Source organism: Lutra lutra, chromosome 1, assembly GCF_902655055.1.
Source record: "Lutra lutra chromosome 1, mLutLut1.2, whole genome shotgun sequence".
Lineage (NCBI taxonomy): Eukaryota > Metazoa > Chordata > Mammalia > Carnivora > Mustelidae > Lutra > Lutra lutra.
In genome coordinates this window covers 67,516,806-67,541,052 of record NC_062278.1, presented here as the reverse complement: position 1 = coordinate 67,541,052, position 24,247 = coordinate 67,516,806, and the positions used below count along the sequence as shown (strand labels likewise).

General features: G+C 38.4%; 1 protein-coding gene across 1 annotated transcript; it reads left to right on the top strand.

Annotated features, from left to right (window-relative positions):
- Positions 1-1,770: 1,770 nt before the first annotated feature.
- Positions 1,771-23,646, top strand: LRRC58 (leucine rich repeat containing 58). The gene is made up of 4 exons (XM_047726044.1): positions 1,771-2,409; positions 12,916-13,044; positions 13,608-13,885; positions 17,751-23,646. The coding sequence occupies exons 1-4, from the start codon at positions 1,910-1,912 to the stop codon at positions 17,957-17,959; spliced, it is 1,116 nt and encodes a 371-aa protein (XP_047582000.1). The 5' UTR covers positions 1,771-1,909; the 3' UTR covers positions 17,960-23,646.
- The last annotated feature ends 601 nt before the right edge of the window (positions 23,647-24,247 follow it).

The window sequence follows — 24,247 nt, the reverse complement described above, 5'->3', positions numbered from 1 at the left end:
ACAATTTCCTGAAATTCATATCCCTCTCCCTAGATGATGCATTATGCTGTCTCCTCTGCCCTTCACACTCTCCAGTACCCCCACTGCGTCTCTGACACCTCCTTCGGCTGGATGCAAGACTAGCTGTCTTCACATCACTGTGAAGGACAAGAAGCCACCCATGTTCCTTCACCTCCCACAGGGTTTTCAGAACTCACAGGCTGCCTGAATAGTTTTAAGGCCCACTGCTTAGTTTAGACTTATCTGGCTGCTGGGAAGAGAGATGCAACCATGGTAGCTGAGATAGGGCTTATTATAATGAGAAAAAGGGGATTCTCACATTAATCTGAACATTGCTTCAAGACTTTCTTTCAGGCAACTTCATTCTCTACTACTTGAGGCTATTTCCATCTCCCCCCTTCATTTCACTGATTTGTAATCTTAACTATTTCTGAATCACATTCAAATCATTTTTTCTCATGTTAAATTCTTGTCACAGACACATAGCACATAAAACTGTATTGAGTATTTGCACTTTTCACATATGAGGGTTCTTGCCAATATGTGATCTTGATCCAAGACAAAGTCTAATTTTTAAGAGTACCCTTTTGAAACAGGTTTTAAAACATTCTATTTCTGGCCTTAAAACAGTCTTAAAAAACATTCTATTTCTGATTTAAACTGACAAAGTACATCCTCCTGCTTACTGTAACTCAAGCAGAAATTAAAATTTGGCAGGAGGTAAGAGGTCTAAGTTTCTCACACAAATGAGTGGCAAGAAAAAAGTTACTTTATTCTTCTTTTTAGGAGAAAGGCAACTTAATGTCATTGACTTTATACAATCTTTGAACATTTATATGCATAAGGTTTGTAAAAAATTTTGCTAAGTATTTTTCTCGGTTCTACTCATCACTTTCCAAAATTATAAAAAGGAATTTCAGAAAAGACCGAGCTTAGGCCAGATACGTTAATTAGAAGTACAAATTAAAGCCAGAGTCGGGATTTTGCCAACTAATTGTAGTTTTAATCTGCAGCAAAATCTCACTGCTTCCTTAGTTCTTAAACTGATCAATTTGAGCTATCTAACCTCTTCCATCGCTCCCAAATTCATTTCTAGCCACAACTTAACCCAAAACCACAGAAATCCTTCTATAGCTAAAATGTAGAAACGCCCTTACTTGGTATACCTTACTTTTATCGTGTTTAAAAAAGAAACTAACCCTGCAGGGCAAACAGGACAGGTTACTCTCCATACTCTACGGATGGAGAAACAAATCAAAATTCTTTGTCGACGGACACAAGGCTTATTTAATAGCAGAACCCGAGGTAGGATCCAGAGGTTCTGATTTCTAGTCCAGCTGTCTTTGTACTTTGAAGCCCTCTCGGTTAATCCCGCGCCTCTAAATTGCTGGGGCTTGCTGTAATGAAGCTGACTCACCACTAAATTCCTGTGTTCTCACAGAATCCCGCAGAGTAGGGGCCCCACTCCTAAACTGGGAACCAAGGGGGCGGTGCACATTGACGCGCAAACCCTCAAGGCCAGATAAGCAAACAATCCTTGGGCTGTGTACCAAGGCAGTCCTGCCCTCTGGGGACACGTCAACCAGACTCTAGGGACTATAAACCGCGGCTGTTCAACCCCCCCGGGGTTCAAAGGACAACCGCGCGGCCACCCGGCCTCTGCCCCCGCCGACACCCCTTCTCAGCGCCGCGCGCCACGTGAAACACAGCCGCCTCCCCCGGCCAAGCGGCGCGCGCACTCTGCCGCCTAGCGTCGCGTGACTCGGCTGGGGCCCGCGGGGTTAGCGCCCGCCCGCGCCACTTCCGACGCAGCCCTCGGTTCAAGTTCCGGGGCGCCGCGGAGCTCCTGGCCTGTGGATTGCGCGCGAAGCCCTTCAGTTCCGGGGCCAGGGGCCCCGCGGCGGCCGGGATGGAGGAGGCCGGAGCGGCGGTGGCCACGGCGGGGGAGGCCGAATTGAACTTGTCCCGCCTCAGCATGTCCCCGGAGACTGTGGAGTTGGAGCTGGAGGCGCGGGGCGAGGAGCGGCGCGGCGCCCGTGAGGCGCTGCTCCGGCTACTGCTGCCTCATAACCGTCTGGTGTCGCTGCCGCGGGCGCTGAGCAGCGGCTTCCAGCACCTCCAGCTGTTGGACGTGAGCGGCAACGCGTTGACCGCGCTCGGGCCGGAGCTGCTCGCGCTGAGCGGCCTGCGCACGCTGCTGGCCAGGAACAACCGGCTCGGCGGGCCCGGCGCGCTGCCCAAGGGCCTGGCCCAGTCGCCGCTCTGCCGCAGCCTCCAGATGCTCAACCTCAGCGGGAACTGCTTCCAGGAGGTGCCCGCGTCGTTGCTGGAGCTCCGCGCGCTGCAGACCCTCAGCCTGGGTGGCAATCAGCTGCAGAGCATCCCGGCCGAGATCGAGAACTTGCAGAGGTGAGCGGGGCCCTGGCCCAGAGTAGGGAAGCCCGGGGCGGCGTCCAGGAGTGCCAGAGCCCTAGGCCTGGTCTGGGCGCCGGTCATTTGTCACGTAACCAACCGCCTGCTTCCAGGCTCGCTCTTTAATTCTTTGGCAGTGGTCACTGCCCCGCCATCTCAGCGAGTTTTAAGTGAAGATCCTGTAAGATCGCGTGTGAGACAGCGTTTGGGATTGTGTTTTCCCTAAGCAGATTTTCGAGGCAGTTTTTCTTTTTTCTTGGGTTCCGGGGGATGTTGGGGGGGAGTGATCCCAACTGAGTAGGTACTCAAACAAATGTCAGTCTGAGGTGCTCACTTCCCTGCTCTGACGTCTGTGGTGGTTTTTCCATGCCTTTTAGCATGACAGACAAGATACTCTGACCAAACCCCTGCTTCCCGCTCCATTTTCTGCTATCCTTTTCCTGTAGCAATTCTAGCACTGTTTATGAAATTCAGTGAGCCATGCAGTTTACCAGCACCATAGGGGCACTTACTAAATACGCGGCGAATGGATGCAGGGCCTCTGTACATGTGCAGGCATTCCTTTGCCTGGAATGTTGCCTGCACCTGACGAACTCCTGTTCATACTTCAGAACCTACTTCGAGGGTTGTCAGTTTTCTTCCTTTACTGGTTCCTGGACGGTTATTAGCTGAACTGGACTTCCTGTGTACCTCATTCATCCCACCATTGCATTTACCTTATTGATTATAATTCCTTGTTCAGAGGTCTGCCTCACCAGATTATTCAGTAAATAAACAGATATTGAGTTAAATGGAAGGAGGAAGCAGAGAAGCGGGATAGCAAAAGTTTTCTAAAAGTGCTCTTCAGGGTGTGAGATATAGAGCAAGATTAAGTATATTGTCCAAAGTGGAAAAAAAAACAAAAACACAATGTTTGTCATCTGTAAAATATTCCCACATCCTTTATTGAGTTTTCTGAGATAACAGAATATTAGAACTAGGAAGAGATAAGTATAGTGAAAAGAACATTGGCCTGAGAATAAGAACTCTTGGGGTCCCACCCTTAGGCAGGTCACTTAACATATCCTGACCACAGCTTTCTAATCTGAAAAATAAGGCATTAGGACAAGATGTCCATTGACTCATCAACAGATATTTATGAAGTACTTAACCATGTGTCAGGCACTGTCCTAGGTACTGGGGATAGAGTGGTGAACATGGTCCTGTTCTCCTGGAGTTAACATACTAATTGGAGACATTAAACAATGAATTATAAACCTCATTAAATACAGTTTTTGTAAGTTCTATGAAGACAAGTGGAGTGCCTTGAAATAACAGAGGGACCTGACTTTGGTACTTGAACAGGTAACATTTGAATTGAGAATGGAGAATTGAGAATTTTGAAGGAAGAATAAGAATAAACTAGGAGAGGGTGGGGTGGGTTCAGTCTAGGTAAAAGGAACAGTGTGTGTAAATGCCGGAAAGCAAGGGGAACTGAAGGCCAACATTTTGAAAGGAGGACATTGTACTAGAGCATAGTGAAAAAGTGGCCAAGAGTGAAAGTTGGCAAACAGAAACTTGGACCAGTCCCAGGCCATGTTGGATCTTGAAGGCCATGGTAAAGTTTGGATTTTATTCTAAGTACACATGGGAAAGTTTTAAGCACATCAGCCTTTTTGCTGTGCAGCAATGGAGTGTAGAGAGGGTGGAGAGATGAAAAGAGATTTTGAGGGCTGCTTAGAAGGAGGTCATTCTAGTAGCATGAGAGATGATGGTCACTTACACCTGGGTGATACTAGGAAAGATATTAAGAAATATCTTTAATAAGAGATTTAGACATAAAATTGACAGTCCTTGGTTCCTCCTAATTTTGAAGTTACATAATTCCAACCTTCTCATTTGAGTCTTCTTAACATACTAAGAAATACCTAGAGCACTTATTTCCATCACATGGGGGGAAAGGTAGGCAAGAATCCTATTTATTGAGTACTTACAATGCTGTAGGCCCTGTAGTAGAGGCTCTAAATATCCTTTTTAATTCTCACAGTGCCTTGGTGAGAGGAGAAGAAACTGAGGCTTTGAGAGGTTAAGTTATAAGAACCCAAAGCCAATGAGTGGTAGAACTGGATTTGATCTCGGGATCTCTGAGTCCAAAACCAAGAATTTTCTACAGTGACAGAATGGGGCTAGAACCTAATCCTTCTGACTTCTGTTACATATGCAATCAGGAGGACTGGTCAAAACTGTTTACATAGGGGCGCCTGGGTGGCTCAGTGGGTTAAGCCTCTGCCTTCGGCTCAGGTCATGATCTCAGGGTCCTGGGATCGAGCCCCGCATCGGGCTCCCTGCTGAGCAGGGAGCCTGCTTCCCTTCCTCTCTCTCGCTCTGCCTGTCTCTCTGCCTACTTGTGATCTGTCAAATAAATAAATAAAATCTTAAAAAAAAAAAAAAAACTTTACATGGTTGGTTGACCTGATTTTCTAGTTAATTAACTATGCTTTTTGGTCATTGTATCTTCGGCTCCAGTTGTGTATGGGATCTTTTTGTCAGTGTTTTTCATTTTTCAGTTTTATGCTCCATTTCTCTTTACTGATAAGAATCAGTAAAGGTTTAGGTCATGTTCCAAATTTAAATTCTAGTTGACTGTAGGCTAAAAGGGTCGTGTAGAAATAAAATCTTAGAAGTAAAAACACAATCTTAGAAAAGTAGAAACAACCTGGGCAATGGCCTGATTCACTTCCCCGCCTCTGCCCACCCGCCTTTTTTAACAGATGAAGACACTGAGATTTAGTATCAGTCACTTGCTTGAAGCCAGATAGTGACAATGAGATTCATGTGGTTCATGTACTTTAAAAGCTTGTGGTGAGTGATAATATTTAAAAATGATTCGATATAGGGATGCTCCCTCAAGAAAACTACTTTCTTTATCCACAGATGTATGGTTCTTATCTTTCTGTGTTTCTCTTCCTATGTCCTGCCTTCTTTTACAAAGCTGTCTCACTGGAATTCCATCTCCCTTTAACCGACCGTAATGTAGAACGAATTTATATTTTTGTTAATGTCATTTTTTTTAAAGATTTATTTATTTGACAGAGGAGAGATAACAGCATAGAGAGAGCATAAGTAGGGGAAGCAGCAGACAGGGAGAGGGAGAAACAGGCTCCCCACTGAGCAAGGAGTCCGATTTGGGGCTGGATCCCAGAACCCTGATTATTACCTGAGCTGAGGGCAGATGCTTAACCGACTAAGTCACCCAGGCGCCCCTCTTAATGTCACTTTTATTTGGGTGGAGGAGCAAAATATTTTCTACTTACACCTGTGGTTAAAGTTATTGGCACTAAGGGCCTCATATGTTTTTTTAGTGGGTCATTGGCCTTGCTAGAAAAAAGGCACCCACTTCAGTATCCCTAAGAATTGGAGAATCAAGATACCTTTCCAAGAAACAAATTTAACATTGGTGGATTATTGCTAAACAGAAAGGAAGGGGAGGATTTTATAAATTCTGTAAATGACTTTACTGTTTTGATATTCATCAAACACTAAAAAATAGACTTGTTCCAAGCTCGATGAACAGAAGTGCAATGTTGCAGAAATATACCACAAGAACTTTTAAACACTACAGTTTTGCTTAAATTCAACAGTAGTTTCTTTTCTCCTTTCAAAAGCATTTTTGGAAACAGTAGAATGTGTCTTGGAAGTTTAATCTGCCCAAATAATGAAAGGCTTCAAGTCCATAGAACCTCGGAAATTATTTGAGTTTCAAAGTGAGAAATAGGTCTGAAAGTATAAATTTAATATGCTGGTTGTGTACTCTGATTAATGATAACCACAGAGAATTTATATGATTTTGAAATAGTGGGCTTAGTTATTTTTTAGAACATCAGATATTTTTCTGATAAAGTTACAGTAACTACTAAAGTTTGGCATCCTTTCTTTCTGTGTACACTCCAAAGCATTGATAGGAGCAGACATTGAGTCATAACTAACAACCAGACGCTAATTTTTCTCAATTCTTGACTTAAATAGAAAGGACAAGATTTAAATTTGCTCTGACTCACTTTTCCCTTTCTTCACCTTATTTTCTTTTCTCCATCATTAGACTCTGTTGCAAATTGTTCTTTATTTGACTATTAAATTCTTTATAAAAGGACTTTCAGGATTGCTAAATTTTTCCTCAGATAGTCTTCTCATTAAAATCGTTCCTTTTCTGGGATAATTTCTGTGATTTGGATTCCAAATGTTCTTTCTATTCTACTCTATTCTATTCTATTCTAGTAGCTCTCCTCAGAAAAAGAGAGATTTCTGAGTAATCAAGCATTAACTTACACCATATTTGGTAAATCAAATAATCCTGCCCACGAACTTTTTGTGTTTTTTTGTTGTTTTTTTTTGTTTTGTTTTGTTTTTCTAACCAGCATTCAGACATTTACGTTTAGGAGAATTCATTCTTATATCCACACAGTTGATTTTTTTCTACCAGATAATCTTCAAAAGAGAAAAAAATAACATATCAGAATTAAAGTTGTCTGCTTACTTATACTAAGCTTTATAATTCAAAAGAGAGATGCAATCTTGGAAAGATTTGCACAATCAGAAATAGGAAAAAGTATGAATATATTTTTAAATTGACAAAACTTAAGATTCAAGTTAGCTTTTTAAAATCACTACATATCAAGGAAGTCTGAGATTATGAAAGACAGATAGAAATTCGACAAATGAAAGAAATTGTGCCTAAGAAAATACATGTAAGTTACTCTAAAGGACTTTGAAGTAAGTATGGTTTCTAACTTCAGAGAGGTGAAGGTAGGAACTTCATCAACGAAACAAGAATAAGAAAGTTAAAAACCAACAATTATGAAAACCCCAGTTAGAATTCCTAGAAATGAAAAAAAAAGGTAATTGTGAACTCAGTGTGCCGAATGGTATACTGAAGTCAGCTGATGAATGAATCATTAAGCTAAAAGATCTTACTGAGGCATTCGCCTGGAATGCAGCACACACACAAAAAATAAAATAAAGAAATGGAGAGTAAAGGGGTGCTTGGGTGGCTTAAGTCATAATCCCAGAGTCCTAGGATCGAGTCCTACTGTGTCAGGCTCCCTGCTCAGCTGGGAGTCTGCTTCTCCCTCTCCCTCTGCCCCTTCCCTGCTTGTATGCTCTCTCTCTCTCTCTCTCTCACTCTCTCCCTCACTCTCTATCTTTCTCACAAATAAATAAATAAAATCTTTAAAAAAAAAAAAAAAAGAAAAGAAATGGAGAGTATGAAAGGAATGTTTCTTTCATGTAAAATTGATCCTGAAATTCAAACTGCTGTTTAATAAGAATTGTAGAAAGAGAATAGAGAAAATGTAGGAAAGGCTATGTTTGATGTAATAGTAGCTAACAATTCTCCACTATTAAAGGAAGAGCACTCTAAACTATCTTGCAACATTCAGTAAAACTTTAGAACAATAGAGAAAAAAGGCCCTAATGGCTCCTAATGAGAAAAAAACTGATTACCTACAGAGGAACAATAGTAATACTGGCTGTAGTAAGATAATGGAATAGTATCTTCTTAGTGCTAAGGAAAAGTAATGTCAACCTAGAATTTTATGCCTAGCCAAGCTGTTACTCAACAGTGAAGGAAAGAGATAAAAACATAAAATACAAAGAATTCAAAGATTAACAACCGTGGTCCTTACGGAAAAACTTGTTAAATATATACTCTAAGAAAAATGGACTTTAAAAGAAATAGCAAGGTCTTTACTAGCATAGCAGGTTTGTACCTCACAGCTTGAAAACAAGCTTATCTAGGGCCAACCTATTTTGGGGTATGAGAACTAATTTTTTTTTTTTAAGATTATTTATTTATTTATTTATTTGACAGAGAGAGAGATCACAAGTAGGCAGAGAGGCAGGCAGAGAGAGAAGGAAGAAGCAGGTGCCCCGCTGAGCAGACTGCCTGATGTGGGGCTTGATCCCAAGACCCTGGAATCATGACCTGAGGTGAAGGCAGAGGCTTTAACCCGCTGAGCCACCCAGGTGCTCCGAGACTCTAAGCTAACTTTTTTTCCTTTTTTTGAGAGAGAGAGAGAGAGATAGCGAGAGACACAGAGATAGAGAGAGAGAGAGGATGAGCTGAGAGGAGAGGCAGAAACTGGTTCTCCACTGAGCAGGTAGCCTGACTCGGGGCTCGAGCCTAGGATCCTAGGAACATGACCTGAACTGAAGACAGATGCTTAACCAACTGAGCCACCCAGGCGCCTCGAGAACTAATTTTTTTTTTTATTTCTTTTCAGCGTAACAGTATTCATTGTTTTTGCACCACACCCAGTGTTCCATGCAATCTGTGCCCTCTCTAATACCCACCACCTGGTTCCCCCAACCTTCCACCCCCCGCCCCTTCAAAACCCTCAGATTGTTTTTCAGAGTCCATAGTCTCTCATGGTTCACCTCCCCTTCCAATTTCCCTCAACTCCCTTCTCTCCATCTCCCCTTGTCCTCCATGCTATTTGTTATGTTCCACAAATAAGTGAAACCATATGATAATTGACTCTCTCTGCTTGACTTCTTTCACTCAGCATAATCTCTTCCAGTCCTGTCCATGTTGCTACAAAAGTTGGGTATTCATCTTTTCTGATGGAGGCATAATACTCCATAGTGTATATGGACCACATCTTCCTTATCCATTCGTCCATTGAAGGGCATCTTGGTTCTTTCCACAGTTTGGCGACCGTGGCCATTGCTGCTATAAACATTGGGGTACAGATGCCCCTTCTTTTCACTACATCTGTATCTTTGGGGTAAATACCCAGTAGTGCAATGGCAGGGTCAGAGGGAAACTCTATTTTTAATTTCTTGAGGAATCTCCACACTGTTCTCCCTAGTGGCTGCACCAACTTGCATTCCCACCAACAGTGTAAGAGGGTTCCCCTTTCTCCACATCCTCTCCAACACATGTTGTTTCCTGTCTTGCTAATTTTGGCCATTCTAACTGGTATAAGGTGGTACTGAGAACTAATTTTAATAAAATGTGGAATTATAAATAAAATAACAAGCTCTAAAAACAATCCTGAACAAAGAAATTGGTAAAGCATATTGATGAATTTGAATAGTTACTAATTGGAAATAAATTTATTTTCAAATCAAGATAGATCTAATTCTAAATGGTATGAAGAGAAGAACAGAAAGGAGCATGGATGTGTGTTTGGGAGTGAGAAGGAGCAAAGCAAATTCAAGGGGTAACTACTAGCAAGACAGAAATAGCATATACAGTTCAAAATAGTAGAGGGAGAATGGGAAGAAGGGAAACTTGAATGAAATACGACAATAGAGCAGAAGAGAAAAAACATATTTAGGTATACCGTGTTAATAGAAAACACAGGTCTAAACTTATCAAAATCAAGTTGCATCCTGTTTATAAGAGTTACACTTAAAATAGAAATACCCCAATAAATTAAAAATAATAGGATAGAAAAAGATGTACCAAAGAAATCTCTATCATTTCATATCTGTACTACCTCATTAGGCTACAGTCTGGTCCTCCAACTTCAACTCCTCCCATTGTGCTCTCTGCTCCCCACCACTTACTAATCTACTTTCCACACAGTAGACACAGTGATCTTTCTAAAGTGTAAGTAAAGTTACACAACTTTGATCAAAATCCTTCCTACTTAGGATAAAATTCAAAATCCTTACTGAGGCCCAAAAGACCCATGCTACCTCTCTGACCACCACTCTCCCCCTTCTACCACCCTCATGTACCCACAAATGGCAACACACCAAGCATTTTCTATCTTAGGAATTTGTACTCATTCATTTCATTCATATTTCTGTTCACATGTCATCTAAAAGAAACCTTTCCTAACCACCCTGTCTAGAATTTCATTTCCATTACCATATGATTACCTCCCTTTTTAGGGAGGTAACACTTAAAGCCCTCAGACATAATACATGCACATTCACTGATTTATTATCTATCTCACTAGACTGTAAGGTCAAGAATTCGGTCTTATTTATACTGTGTTCCCTAGAATGGTGCCTGGCACATGGTAGATGCCTAGTTCATATTTGTTAACTAGGCACTTTGTTTAATATATAATATTATTCCATTTTGAAGAGGAAGAAACAGGCATAACAAGAATAAGTAACTGGCTTAAGTTCTTATACTGGTGAATGGTGGTTTAAATGAAATTAATACAAACAAAAATAAAACCAAGAGGCAATCCATTAAGACAAATGGATTAAAAGGATAAAAGAGAAATGGTTCATGTGAATTAAGGAACAGTTCAGCAAAGATTTATTTGTGTTATAGCTTCTATATTTTAAGGGGAAAAAGCAAAACTTGGTAATTATAAAGGGAAGAAGGAAAACTGCGGTTCTGGTAGAAGACTAACCATCAGAGCAAGGAGGCAAAATAATCAGGCTATAAAAATTTTGGGTTGCACAGTTAATAAGTTCAATACTAGTAGCTCCGCATTCATTTTACACATGCAAAATGTGAACAAAAATAGACCGTACTCTAGGTCACAGAGGAACAAAGTTATACGGAACATATATTTAACAACAAAGCTCCCAATAAATTAATAACAGAAAACCATATAAACCTGTGAGAAAAATGGGTAAAGAATAGGAACAGGCAATTCTCTAAAGATACACAAATGGCCAAAAACATATACAGAGATGCTGAATTCATTAATATCTAGAGAGCTGCAAATTAAAAAAACAGAATGGTTCCATTTTTCACATAATAAAATAGTAAAAAAGTAAATAAAATTTAAAGCAAACAATAATAAGTGTTGGCAGGGTTATATGGTAAGAAGCACTCTTAATTTGCTAATTATGGATTTATAATTAGCTGTAGCCCTGCAGAGTAACTTGGCTTTACCTTTTAACCTTACTCTCTTAACCTTATATTATAAAATCTTAACGTGAAAATCTGATTTAGTGAATCTGGATGGGGCCTGGAATTTGCAGCTTTAAAAGTATCCCAGGTAATTCTTATCCTGGAAGTTTGGGTAATAGTTTAGTGGGCTATTTTTTCCCCACATTCAAAGGTGTCTTAAAAGAATGCTAGTCTAAATGGATAAAGAAGATGTGGTATATATACACAATGGAATACTATGCAGCCATCAAAAGAAATGAAATCTTGCCATTTGCGACGACGTGGATGGAACTAGAGGGTATCGTGCTTAGCGAAATAAGTCAATCGGAGAAAGACAACTATCATATGATCTCCCTGATATGAGGGAGAGGAGATGCAACATGGGGGCTTAAGGGGGTAGGAGAAGAGTAAATGAAACAAGATGGGATTGGGAGGGAGACAAACCATAAGTGACTCTTAATCTCACAAAACAAACTGAGGGTTGATGGGGGGAGGGGGCTTGGGAGAGGGGGGTGGGGTTATGGACATTGGGGAGGGTATGTGCTATGGTGAGTGCTGTGAAGTGTGTAAACCTGGCGATTCACAGATCTATACTCCTGGGGATAAAAATATATTATATGTTTATAAAAAATAAAATTAAAAAAAAAAAGAATGCTAGTCTAAATGCTATGCTTAAAAGAATGCTGTCTAAAATGTTGGTGACTTGATGGAAAATAAGGTAACTATCTGGAACTTTAATTTCATGATAGTGGTCGTTTTATACAATTAATTTAGAAAGCTTCTGAGGAATGCTTTTGCTATAATAAGAACAAAGAAAAAATGTAGAGTTCAGCCATGTTTTCCCATTCTTTTCAGAAAAAGGTTAGTGGTTTTCCCATTGCCTAAAAAGTGCATCAAATCCATGCCTACCAGCACAAAATCCGGCTTTCCTTCAGCCTTTTCTCTGGATTCTTCATCAGGAACTCTGCTCTTCTGTTTAAAAGATCTGTCCATTGTCCCATAAAAGCCTTCCCCTCCAACCTGAAGTGCCTTCTTTCTTCCCATCTGCATGGGCCAAACTCATGGTCCATCTGAAGTCACAACACTTTTCCAAAGCTTTTGCCAGTCCTAAGCACTGTGTCCTTTTCTTTCTTCTCTGCTTTTTATTTATTTTTTTTTAAAGATTTTATTTATTCACTTGACAGAGAGAGATCACAAGTAGACGGAGAGGCAGGCAGAGAGAGAGAGAGAGAGAGGGAAGCAGGCTCCCCGCTGAGCAGAGAGCCCAATGTGGGACTCGATCCCAGGACCCTGAGATCATGACCCGAGCCGAAGGCAGCGGCTTAACCCACTGAGCCACCCAGGCGCCCTCTTTCTTCTCTGCTTTTTAAAACTCCTCTATCATTTATGGATCGCTCTGCTTATTTTGATATTTTAATCAGGTTATACTTATTTTTGGCCTTGTTTTGAGTTTAATTATAATAGCATGTCTTACCTGCTTACCTATAATATAAGCTCTCTGAAAATTGCATTATTTCTCTAGAGGCTGTATAGTATATAGCCGATCCTAGATAAAACATTTGCTGAATGAATAAATGAAATGTGTTGGTTGTAATAAAGACCTTGGGATGTCTTGTCCAATTTTTGTTTACATTTTTGTTTTTGTTCATTTATTTTTACAGTTTAGAGTGTTTATATCTTGGAGGAAACTTTATCAGAGAAATCCCACCAGAATTAGCAAATCTGCCTTCTCTAAGTTATTTGGTATTATGTGACAACAAAATCCAAAGTGTGCCTCCTCAGCTTTCACAGTGAGTAATTTTAGGCATTCTCAAAGTAAATAATACATGAGAATTACAGTTCTGAGGTTTGCTATGAGTTGAGTTGCTTATTTTTAACATTACTTTTAAGTGCCCCAGTTAATGTCGCAAAATATTTGTTTAGCCTGTTTTCTCTAATCAAAAATAGAGTAATTTGGCATAGATTTCCCCAGGTTTTATGGAATTTTACTGATTTTATATTTGATATGAAACATTTTTATCCTGATGAAATAATGTGAAGGCTCTTGATTTCTGTTGCATTTTAAATCTTTCTTGTAGGTATCCAAATTATAAAGCATGCTAAAAAAATCTTTAAATCTAGCATTTATATCAGCCTAGCACATAAGAATACTGATTATTATTCTACATTCTGTAAGATCCTATGGGCAAATGTCATCTCATGATATTGACAAACCTATACTCTGGTCTAGTTTCAGCTCCTTTCTATTTTACTTCTGTTGGCCTTAATTGCTTGGGAAATCAAGTTCTTTGCTTAGCTTTCATAGTAGTTAGGTTGCTCACTGCCATTAATTTTTGTACTGCATTCATTGTAGGTTGCATTCGCTTCGTTCCCTCAGTCTTCACAATAACTTGCTGACATACCTGCCTCGAGAGATCCTCAACCTTATTCATTTGGAAGAGTTGAGTTTGCGAGGAAATCCATTGGTTGTTCGTTTTGTTAGAGATTTAACCTATGACCCTCCAACTCTCCTGGAATTAGCTGCACGGACCATTAAAATTCGAAATATTTCCTACACTCCATACGATCTTCCCGAGAATCTTCTTAGATACTTGAGCTTAGCCAGCAATTGCCCGAACCCAAAGTGTGGAGGTAAGTTAATTCAGTGTATATCTTTCCCATTCATTTAGCTATTTTTTATATTGATAGTCTAAGTGTTTTTAATTAGTCATCTTCTTCCAGAGAAAGGCATTTAGCCTCTTTGTTTCCCTCACCCTTTTTCCCTTTTACCAGTAAAGTAAGACATTTTTCCCTCTTTTCCCTTCCTTTTTTTTTTTAAGTATTTTACAATTCATACAAAAGGAAAGTACCCAGAAAGTCTCATCATATCTTAGAATTGTCACAAGATAATAGAGTAAGCTAGTAAAATAAGAGGAAACACAAAGGAAACATAAACAGTCATAACAGTTTAAAAAGAGCCTCCAAAATATTTAGCCACCTTTCATATTTATTTGAACGACATTTTTCTAGACCCACTGTTATGAGTATCAGGTACTTTTATAGATTATAATTCAGAATGTAGGAGAATTGGTTAAATGTGCCAATTTTGGAATATACCTTGGACTTTTATATTCTTATACATCCATGATTCAGAATTTCTTGAATTTAGGGACATGTGGGTGGCTTAGTTGGTTAAACATCTACGTTTGGCTCAGGTCATGATCCCACGGTTCTGCCTGCTTCTCCCTCTGCCTATTGCTCCCCCTGCTTGTGCTCAAGCTCACACACACACACACACACACACACACTCTCTCTCTCTCTCTCTCTCTGACAGATAAAATCTTTTAAAAAAATGTCTGGAGTTGATAGCATTTGGAGAGAATTAGAGAAATGAAAGACTGTAAGACAGAGTAAAATAGGAGTTCAAAGTACTACTGGAAATCAAAGGAGGGAGAGTGTACATTCTTGAAGGATGAGTTGTATTTTGATATGGTAAATAAGATTGAGGATAGGAAACTTTTCAGCTGGAGAGAGCAAAATTGGAGACAAAATAGTATAGGGCACAATATTGGATGAGTAATAATTTGGCTCAATTATTATACAGTTAGGGAAGTACATGAAAGAGAAGTAGATGATACGTTGAGGCCCAGTTACAAAGGCCTGAAGTGCCAGGGTGTGTAGGTGGAAGCTGGTGACTGATAGCAGGTCATTTTATTTTGGGTCTCTCATAAAAGACTGCTTTTTAAAAATCTAATCAAATGTGAGTACAGAAGAGTTTTACCATTGTAGGAGAAATATAGGTGCTGAGGAGATGTTGCATAATGATGATCAGAGCCCGGTGAGATTTTTCCCTGGAAGTCCCATCATGTTTTGAAACTGTTTGAAGGTTAAAAGAGAGAAAATGATTTAAGTTCCTCAAAGAATATTAAAAAATAAAAAGGACACTCTTGGTTTACAAAAGGTGATCCTCTGGGCCATTTCTGGCCACTCACTCTTAGAAGCAGAAGGTGCAGTGCTGTGATATGCCAGATTAGAAGTGCTTAGCTTTCTCTGTAGCTCTCCTTTCCCAAGTTGGCTTTTTTTTTTTTTTAAGGATTTATTTATCAGAGAGCAAGAGCGAGCATGTGCACAAGCAAGGGGAGAAGGGAGCCGATGCAGGACTTAATCCCAGGACTCTGGGATTGTGACCTGAGCCAAAAGCAGAAGCTTATTGGACTGAGCCACCCAGGCATCCCTCAAGTTGGCTTTAACAGTGGTGAGGGACAGCATTCCCACCAGGCCTTAGGGCATAATAACATGTCTAATCTGTTCTTTGAAAATATCCTTTCCTAAAAACGGACTTCTGTAAGAATTATCTTTTCTCTTTTTTTTTTTTTTTTAAGATTTTATTTATTTATCTGACAGAAATCACAAGTAGGCAGAGAGGCAGGCAGAGAGAGAGGAGGAAGCAGGCTCCCTGCTGAGCAGAGAGCCCAATGTGGGGCTCGATCCCAGGACCCTGAGATCATGACCTGAGCCGAAGGCAGCGGCTTAACCCACTGAGCCACCCAGGCGCCCCTCTTTTCTCTTTTAAATGCTTTTTTAAATGACTTTTTTTTAGTATACTAATGTGATTTATCTTAGAAACAAATATACTTTAAAAATTATTAGTTTAAAAATCAAGATTATACAGAAATTGGACCAGTGATATTTCTGCCCTCAGACTCATTAGCTATTGAACACTGAGTTAAAGAAAAGTAAAAATTTTTAGATTGATTTATTTTAGAGAGCACATGTGCTTGAGTGCGTGAGTTGTGGGGGGCAGAGGGAGAGAATCTTCAAGTAGTCTTCCCACCGAACACAGAGCCTGAGGGGCGTGGGGCATGGGCTTGATCTCACTACCCCTGTGATCACCACCTGAGCCATAAGGAGAATCGAAATCTTAACCAATTGAGTCACCTGGGTGCCCCAGAGAAAATAAATTTATATTTTGAGAGATTTTTTTGTCTTTGTAGAGTCTGAGATCCTAGACATGACAAGACAATATTGTGCTGTTCTAGCTCATGGTGACTCTATAGGGCTTTATTTTATTACTTCCATCTTTTTTTAGGATGCTAACACATTTTGGGGGATTTACTATCAATATTGGTTGACCAGTCTATTACTTTATTACTTTAGTTTCCTAAATTGTTCAAAGTAACATACCATGAAATCCCCTTTTTAAACTATGAATTATACTGACTACACAATCAGAAAATTAGAAAGCTAACGGGGGAAAAAAGGTAAGTAGAAATCATTGTTTCTCCTTTGCTTGAACCACATCTTCTTAGTTTAGAGCCTCATGTGATACACAGAGTAGTCTTAGAGCATAGAGGTTGAGATTGCTCTGCAGAAGGGTGATGGGATGGGGCGCCTGGGTGGCTCAGTGGGTTAAAGCCTCTGCCTTTGGCTCAGGTCATGATCCCAGAGTCCTGGGATCAAGCCCCACATCAGGCTCTCTGCTCAGCAGGGAGCCTGCTTCCTCCTCTCTCTCTGCCTGCCTCTCTGCCTACTTGTGATCTCTGTCTGTCAAATAAATAAATAAAATCTTAAACAAAAAAAAAAGAAGAAGAAGAAGAAGAAGAAGAAGGGTGATGGGACCCAGAATTGTAGGTGTTCCAGTTATACTGAACCCTGAGCTACAGTATCCTCTGCTTTCCTCACATCTCGAGATGTAGTTTTACTTAGCTGAAGGGCCCCATCTCAGGGGCACTAAATTAGGAATTGAAAAAGGTGAATAGTGTTTTAGTCTACCTAACGGTATATAATTGTGTGAGAATCAAGTGAGATCATTCATGAAACAGCTCTGAAACCTGTAGATTTAGAGCCTGTGGAAATGTAAGATTTTCCCTTCCCAATACGTAAGAACAAGAATATCAAAAGTCATCTCTTTTCTGCAAATTTTTTGTATGACAACAAATCTTTTAGGATCATTATTAAAGGAGTTTTGGTTTTTTGTTTTTAAGATTTTACTTATTTATTTAAGAGAGAGAGAGCATGAGAGGTTGAGTCGTGGGGAAGGGCAGAAGGAGAGCAATAAGCAGACTCCCCAGGGATCATGACCTGAGCCCAAGGCAGTTGCTTAACCAAGTGAGCCACCCAGGTGTCCCTTGCGGGGGTTGGGGGTTAAGCTTCTTGCCAGTAGGGTAGTACCAAGGAATACTTGGGGAGTGGAGGAAGAACACTTCAGGTATCCTATAATCTCTCCATCAGCCATTGTTCACCAAGTCACCCAGAGAAAAGAAGCTAACAGTATCCTTTTAATGCCAGCTCCCTTAAAGATAAATCTTATCTGGCCTTCTCTTTGTAGCCAAATTGTCATCCCTAAGGCCTTCTGGTATTTCTGTAAATAGCTATAGAAGCAACTATTACTTCTGCTTAAAATTCACAGAAAAGGAGACTGTATATGACTTTTCAGAATATTGGAGAAGGGGTTGAAAAAGAAATGGCTCTTTGCTTTGTAATGATTATTTTGTACTTAATTCCTTCTTCTCTCTAGGAGTCTACTTTGACTGCTGTGTCAGACAAATTAAATTTGTGGACTTCTGTGGGAAGTACCGCCTCCCACTGATGCACTACTTATGTTCCCCAGAATGTTCTTCCCCTTGCAGTTCTGCCTCTCACAGCTCCACATCCCAGAGTGAATCTGACTCGGAGGACGAAGCTAGTGTCGCTGCACACAGAATGCAGAAAGTTCTTCTTGGTTGAAAAGAATGGAGGGTTGTATGATACATGTAAAAGAACTGAGCAAAGGTGATTGGAAAAGAAAAAGACTTTGAAATGGTATCTTCATCTTGAATGTCCATGAAAGAGTTGGAGATGGTAGAAAAGATTTTGTATTTTATCTTCCCATTCAGCAGGAATGAGTCGGGTTCCATGTTTGGATTCTTTGAAAATAATTCACTCTGAATGATGGTTTCGAATTTAGCTGATTGTTTGCAGTTTTATTGTTTGCAATTTTCACTCAAGTTTTGCATGAATCACATGGCACAATGGAGCATTCTGAAGGGCAGTACTATAATAAACCATGAGTGGTGTAACTTGTGACTGTTGAGATGAAGAAAGAAATGATCAGAGCTGTAATTATTACCAGAGTTGTCCTTGGGTTTAGACTGAACACTATGCCTTAACAGGATTAGCCCTCCCTTCTTGTATTGCCCATGTGTCTAGATTACAGAGCTATTCACATAAGCTCACAGATGGTTACATAGGACCTAACCCTTGCTGACCTACTAACTGGTAAAGTAAGGGATATAACTTTTATGTGGGATTTTAAAACTCTTTAGTTTTGCTCCTTTGTTCTATATGATTGCTGTTTCCTTTCTGTAATCCAGCAGTGACTGTTAAAGTGCCTTAATCCTAGCAAGATTTTAGAAATTTTTTCAAGTAATGATGCCAGAGCAGCCTGTATAACCTGACATACTATGCAGAACACTTTAAAATATGCTTTAACAGAATTAGGTAAACAGCTGTTTATCTGACATAAGAGCTCACAGCCACTTTAACTTGAATTTTTTGTTTAAACATGAAGTGATCCGCTTGTAAGGAAATCACTTTTGCACTTAATGGGAAGCAATAGTCTTGATTAATCTTTTCATCATAAAACAGAATAACAGCTTTTGATTTAAAAATCTGTCAGACTTCTTTTGACAGAGAAGAGATGTAAGCTTAGAAAGCTTCTTTGTATCTTGCGTTAAAGGAGTGGGAAAATGATTTTAAAATTTTTAAGTCATGTCTGACTCCTTTGCCTGTGTGTACTGATCTGTAACTTTCTCTACGTTTTAAAGAAAAACTAGAAAACAGTTACAAGCCAAATAAAATTGTGGGCAGCCATTATTTGTGTAAAGACTTTATGGCAGTCTTTCAATTGTCAGAAATAGAATAATTTCCAAAACTAGTATAACCATGGAATACTTTTTTGAAAGTAATGTATTGATAACATGTAAAACTTCTTAAATATATCCCTTAAGTATGGCAGAAAAATGTTTCACAAATTAATTGCTATTAGAAATGACCAGATTTTTTATTAACTAGCTAACTTGGAATAAAAATTGAATAGTAGAATTATAATTTTGATATTATAAAATACACAAAACATACTAGCAGTCATTAGATAACCAATAATAAAATGATGGGGGTTTTGGGGTTTTTATGTTTTTTTTTAATAAAATGTTTTTTTAGTGGTAAATGTTACCTATACAATAAAATGTAGATCAGAAACACATTAGAACATCAGAAGCTCTCCCTTCTGACTTCCTGGAATTCACAACTAAGGCACAACATTTCTTAAAAGCAGATTGTTGTATGATAATAATAATGTACATATGTTAGGTTTTTGTTTTGTGTATTTTTTACTTTAGAAGAAAATATATTGTAGGATAGTTCAGAGTTTATTATGTGTTATTCATGAAACATCATGGAGTTTCATGACTGCAGTTGTGAAACGCTGCTATAAAGTGAATCCCTTCACCTTGTTAGAATGTAATAATATTTTTTCCTTTTGAGAAATTTTCTAGGTCTCTATAGGTAATCTAGTATGTTTCTGCTGCCTAGCAAAATAGTACATGGGTGATTAGATCATAAAATGAAAGTAATGTAAAGTCTGTTTACTTCTCCATTTAGACACAGCAAGCTGCATATGAAATTATGAAAGGAAAAGATAACTTAGGCAGTGCCTAAGTGAGAAGCCCAAAGTGTTCTGTACCTGACTTAGTTAATAGCAATACATAAAATATTTTCATAGAAAATAATGTATTCATAGTAAAATACCCAAATTGATAGGACCAAATTTTTCTGGTTTAAATGCCTCAGTTTACTTCCTAATCCTTTACTAGCTTGGGTAATCTTCCAAGAGTTAGTCTTTGTAAAATAAATGGGTAGGTATATAAGTATAGTTAAGTGTTTCCCAGCTTCCCAGAAAGAAAGTAAACTGATTAACCTATTATAGATGTAAATAGGCCCAACCAGAAACACTTTCGGGCCTTTGCTATATATGCAGATGTATACCATAATAGATAATAACATGTTTGTTGTACATGTACATTTGAAAATCTAAGGTCAGTGTGCCGCTGTCTTTAGTGACTTTTACTGAAATCTGCATTTCAGGTGTCAGTTCTATCTTTTTTAAAAATTTTTGACCTAACCTTTTAGAAGAGCTGCTAATAATTTCTAAGATTTTCTCTGTTTCTCTTCTCTACTCACCCCCCTTTTTTAAAATAACTGGTGATTGTAGAAATTAGCCAGAAGATGAGATACAAGGGACTTGATAATTTAGAAACCAGATAATCAACTCCTAAATCATATAGCTGACTATGTATTGAAATGATAGTCTATCTCTTTAGTTGCTATGTCATATGTTTATATTTAAACTAGTTAATAAACTGTATTTTTGAGACTTAAGAATCTGTACTAATTTTCATAATGAAATAAATTTTTGATAAAGCTCCAATTGGACAATTTTAGTGACCAGAACTTCTGTGGATAAAACTACTTAACCACAGCATTAATGTGTTTAGAATGAAATTCTTCAGTGTTAATATTTGAAATGGAAATGGGTAGGTCGAACATTCTTAGTAATCTTTATTCCTAGAATCCAATTCTCAATGTCACCAACTCAGTTTGAATAGTCCTAGGATTTTAGGAAATAAGATTCGCTAACAATATCTTGCTTCCTTGGTGCCAGGGATTGGCTGACCTAAGGACAAGTTAGTCAAGGTTCTTAGGATTCCTTGTATTTGAATACCAGAGGAAGATCTGAGGGTTATTTTATTTTGCATTTTACTTCTCAGTGTGTGCCAGAGGAGTCTCTTATTTGGAAATTCTTAACTATTTGGAACTTCAAATTACCAAATGTAAAAGTAAATATGCATTATAAACGGTACCTCAAATTTGAGAAATTTTTATGTTGATGTAAATAAAAGTTAAAGGCCTAGAGCAGAGTAATACTGCAGACCAATCCTGCCAAACTGCCAAAATGATATCATTGTAGATATCAATTTAAGCAAAAGAAGAGAAGGAAAAGGCTGATTGCTGGAGTATTAAATGAGAGAAATCTTTGAAAGTAACAAAGGGCCAGGACAGAGGAGTCACCAGACACCCAGGTATATCGCTAAGCCTAGAAAGTTCTTTAAAGTAATAGTAAATTGTTTTAAAATCACATGGCTTATTTACCACCTGAAAGCCTTTATCTCTAAATATTTTTGGTTTCTGCTACTGGAAGATTATCCACTTCCTTCCATAATGATGGGCCAGCAAGGAAATAGGATTTTCTTACCACCAACCTTGCTCTTTTCAAAGGGAGAAAGTAATACCTCATTAACCTGGAATTTGTGTTACAGCCTTGGTTAATGTTTACCTTGTCACTATGTAAAAAAGAAAAAAAATACTAAGCAAATAATTAGTACAAATAAAGTTTGATCTTTTAAAACATTTTAGCAGTATTTATTTATATAAAAAGTTATTCTACATAATAAGACCCTTTGTAGGCAAAACAGTTACAAAACATGTATATAATTAGTTAAGCTGCATTTATTTAGAAATATCTCATTTTTACTTAAATGACCCCCTCACTTCTTATCCAAAGTAGGTATTTTATTATGTTAGTATAAACATTACTCCCTATTTAGTCCAAAATAGTCAGCTTTTAAGTTGTGCTGGGTGTTAACAGTAAAGGCTGATGTGCATGTTTTTAGGCAACATGATCTGTGATACATAGTTCTGATTCCTTTTGTATAGAAAAGTACTTGACTGTCACTGTTTCTGTATTAAGCACTATTCTCTTATAACATTAATTTGATTAACTTAATAACATCTACTTTTGTATTTTCATTATAGTTGTGATGTTTTTAAAGGCAGCAGTGTCTTCATTTATGCTCAGAAAGTGTGTGCCTTAAATCCTCCACTGTAGACCCAAAGTCTGGGGAACTGTGTCATTTAGTAAGTTGTTTGTGACAGGGTAATGACCTTTTTTGCATTTGACTTGAGGGAGAAAGACTGAGTGACCTGAGGGATTCCTTCCCCTAAAACAGGGCTTTTATGGCTTTTGTAGAGGGAATCCCAATCGTGCATACTATTGGAGGAGGTCAAGTCCTAAGGATCAGAGTCCCCTGAAATAAAATCAGTGAGAAGGTATATTCTTTTTTATATTAAAAAAAATATATAATATTTTATATTATCTGCTACCACTAAGAGATGACAGCAGTTCCCAACCATCTTCATACTAATAGCATGATTTAAAGGTATTATTGCTGTGAGGCCTAGGATATTTTGTGAGTGGTTTCTTTGTAACACTAGGTTGCAAGGGGCTATGTTTTAACATTTTACTTGTAAATATCTCTATTCTTCTATCATTCCTTGGTCCATCCATATTTGCTAAGAATTGATGTAGAAAATAATACTTCACTAACAACAAACATTGAACACTCACAGGGTAATACTGATTTGGGTGCTACTAGACTTTTACCTGAGATTTATCAGTGTCAATCTATTCTAAAGTGTAGTATTCAATCTAGTAAATACTAAAATTTATGAATTTAATGAAGGTTATTTATATTGTACCAGAAAACCATGGTTAGGTTGACTAAGTGCGTTTACCAGAACTTACTTTGGCTGTGAATAAATTGTATAAAACTCTTTTATTCTGCATTGTGGTTAGAAGAATCTGGGATAAGACTGAAAGTGCTATTGCTGGTACTACAAAAATATTACTAAACTGGTTAATTCTTATGTCTACAACTAATGTTTTAAGAGACTCCTTTATTAAACAGTTGACATTGATGTGATGTTATGTGTTATTGAGAAGGAATATTAATTTCAACAATCACTTTACAACAGTACAATCATGGAGAGCCCTGTGTGTCCGTAATTAGGGTTTGTTGCATTTCTGAGCCCACTTGTATTCATGAGAAACAAATATGGGAGAAATATTTTAGGTTACCAGTATTTTAACTTTTTATAAAGTTTGGGACTTTAAAGTATCAACAAAGGATATTAAAATATATGTACTTTTACTTTAGTCAAATTACTAAATTTCATTGTCTTATTTCTTAGTTTTCATTTATATTTTTTCTTAGGTTTTATGTATTTGAAATCTTGTGAATTAGGACTATCTATATAAGTATATGGATATTTAAAACAATGATAACAATAAATGTAATTCAGCAATGTGACTCAACAATTAAATTTTCTTTTCAGGACAAGATATAATTAAGTGCATCAGATTTATGTATTACTTTGTAATGGTAAATGCTCTTTAAAAATATTTAAGCTACTTCAATTCTATACCTCCTTTTTCCCCCACAGGACATACAAGAAAATGTGATGTTATTTTAACCCTCTGTGTGAATTTTGCCTTATTAAACATTGTGCCTTATTTTATTAAAAGTGCTTTCTTGGAATTTGAGTCTGTATTCTTTTTTTTTTTTTTTTTTTTTTTATTTGACAGAGAGATCACAAGCAGGCAGAGAGGCAGGCAGAGAGAGAGGAGGAAGCAGGCTCCCCGAGAGAGCAGAGAGCCCGATGCGGGGCTCGATCCCAGGACTCCGAGATCATGACCTGAGCCGAAGGCAGCAGCTTAACCCACTGAGCCACCCAGGCGTCCCTGAGTCTGTATTCTTAAAAGTAACAGTATTTTAAGTGAATTGAATTTATTTTTAAAAATCCTAAAATCCTTATAATGTTGGTATTGGCCTGATTACTTGCTGTACCACTCACTGTTCATCTGTTTGAATTTCTTCAATACATGAATACATACGTTAGTCATGTATTAGCATTTACTCTCTTGCTACATACAAAGGATTAAAGATGAATTAGATTAGGTCATTTTCTACTATATATCCTTCTGCTTCCACAGTCTTTTTATTTTTTTATTTATTTAAGATTTTATTTATTTGACAGAGATGGCAAGAGAGGGAACACAAGCAGGGGGAGTGGGAGAGGGAGAAGCAGTCTCCCCCCCCGCCAAACAGGGAGCCTGATGGCTGGATCCCAGGACTGAGA

What these genes read in the sequence shown, in the direction of transcription:
- LRRC58 (XM_047726044.1), top strand. Translation starts at nt 1,910, where the DNA reads ATGGAGGAGGCCGGAGCGGCGGTGGCCACGGCGGGGGAGGCCGAATTG. An exon ending in GAGATCGAGAACTTGCAGAG is followed by an intron (nt 2,410 to 12,915) that starts GTGAGCGGGGCC and finishes TTATTTTTACAG; the next exon opens with TTTAGAGTGTTTATATCTTG. An exon ending in CCCGAACCCAAAGTGTGGAG is followed by an intron (nt 13,886 to 17,750) that starts GTAAGTTAATTC and finishes TCTTCTCTCTAG; the next exon opens with GAGTCTACTTTGACTGCTGT.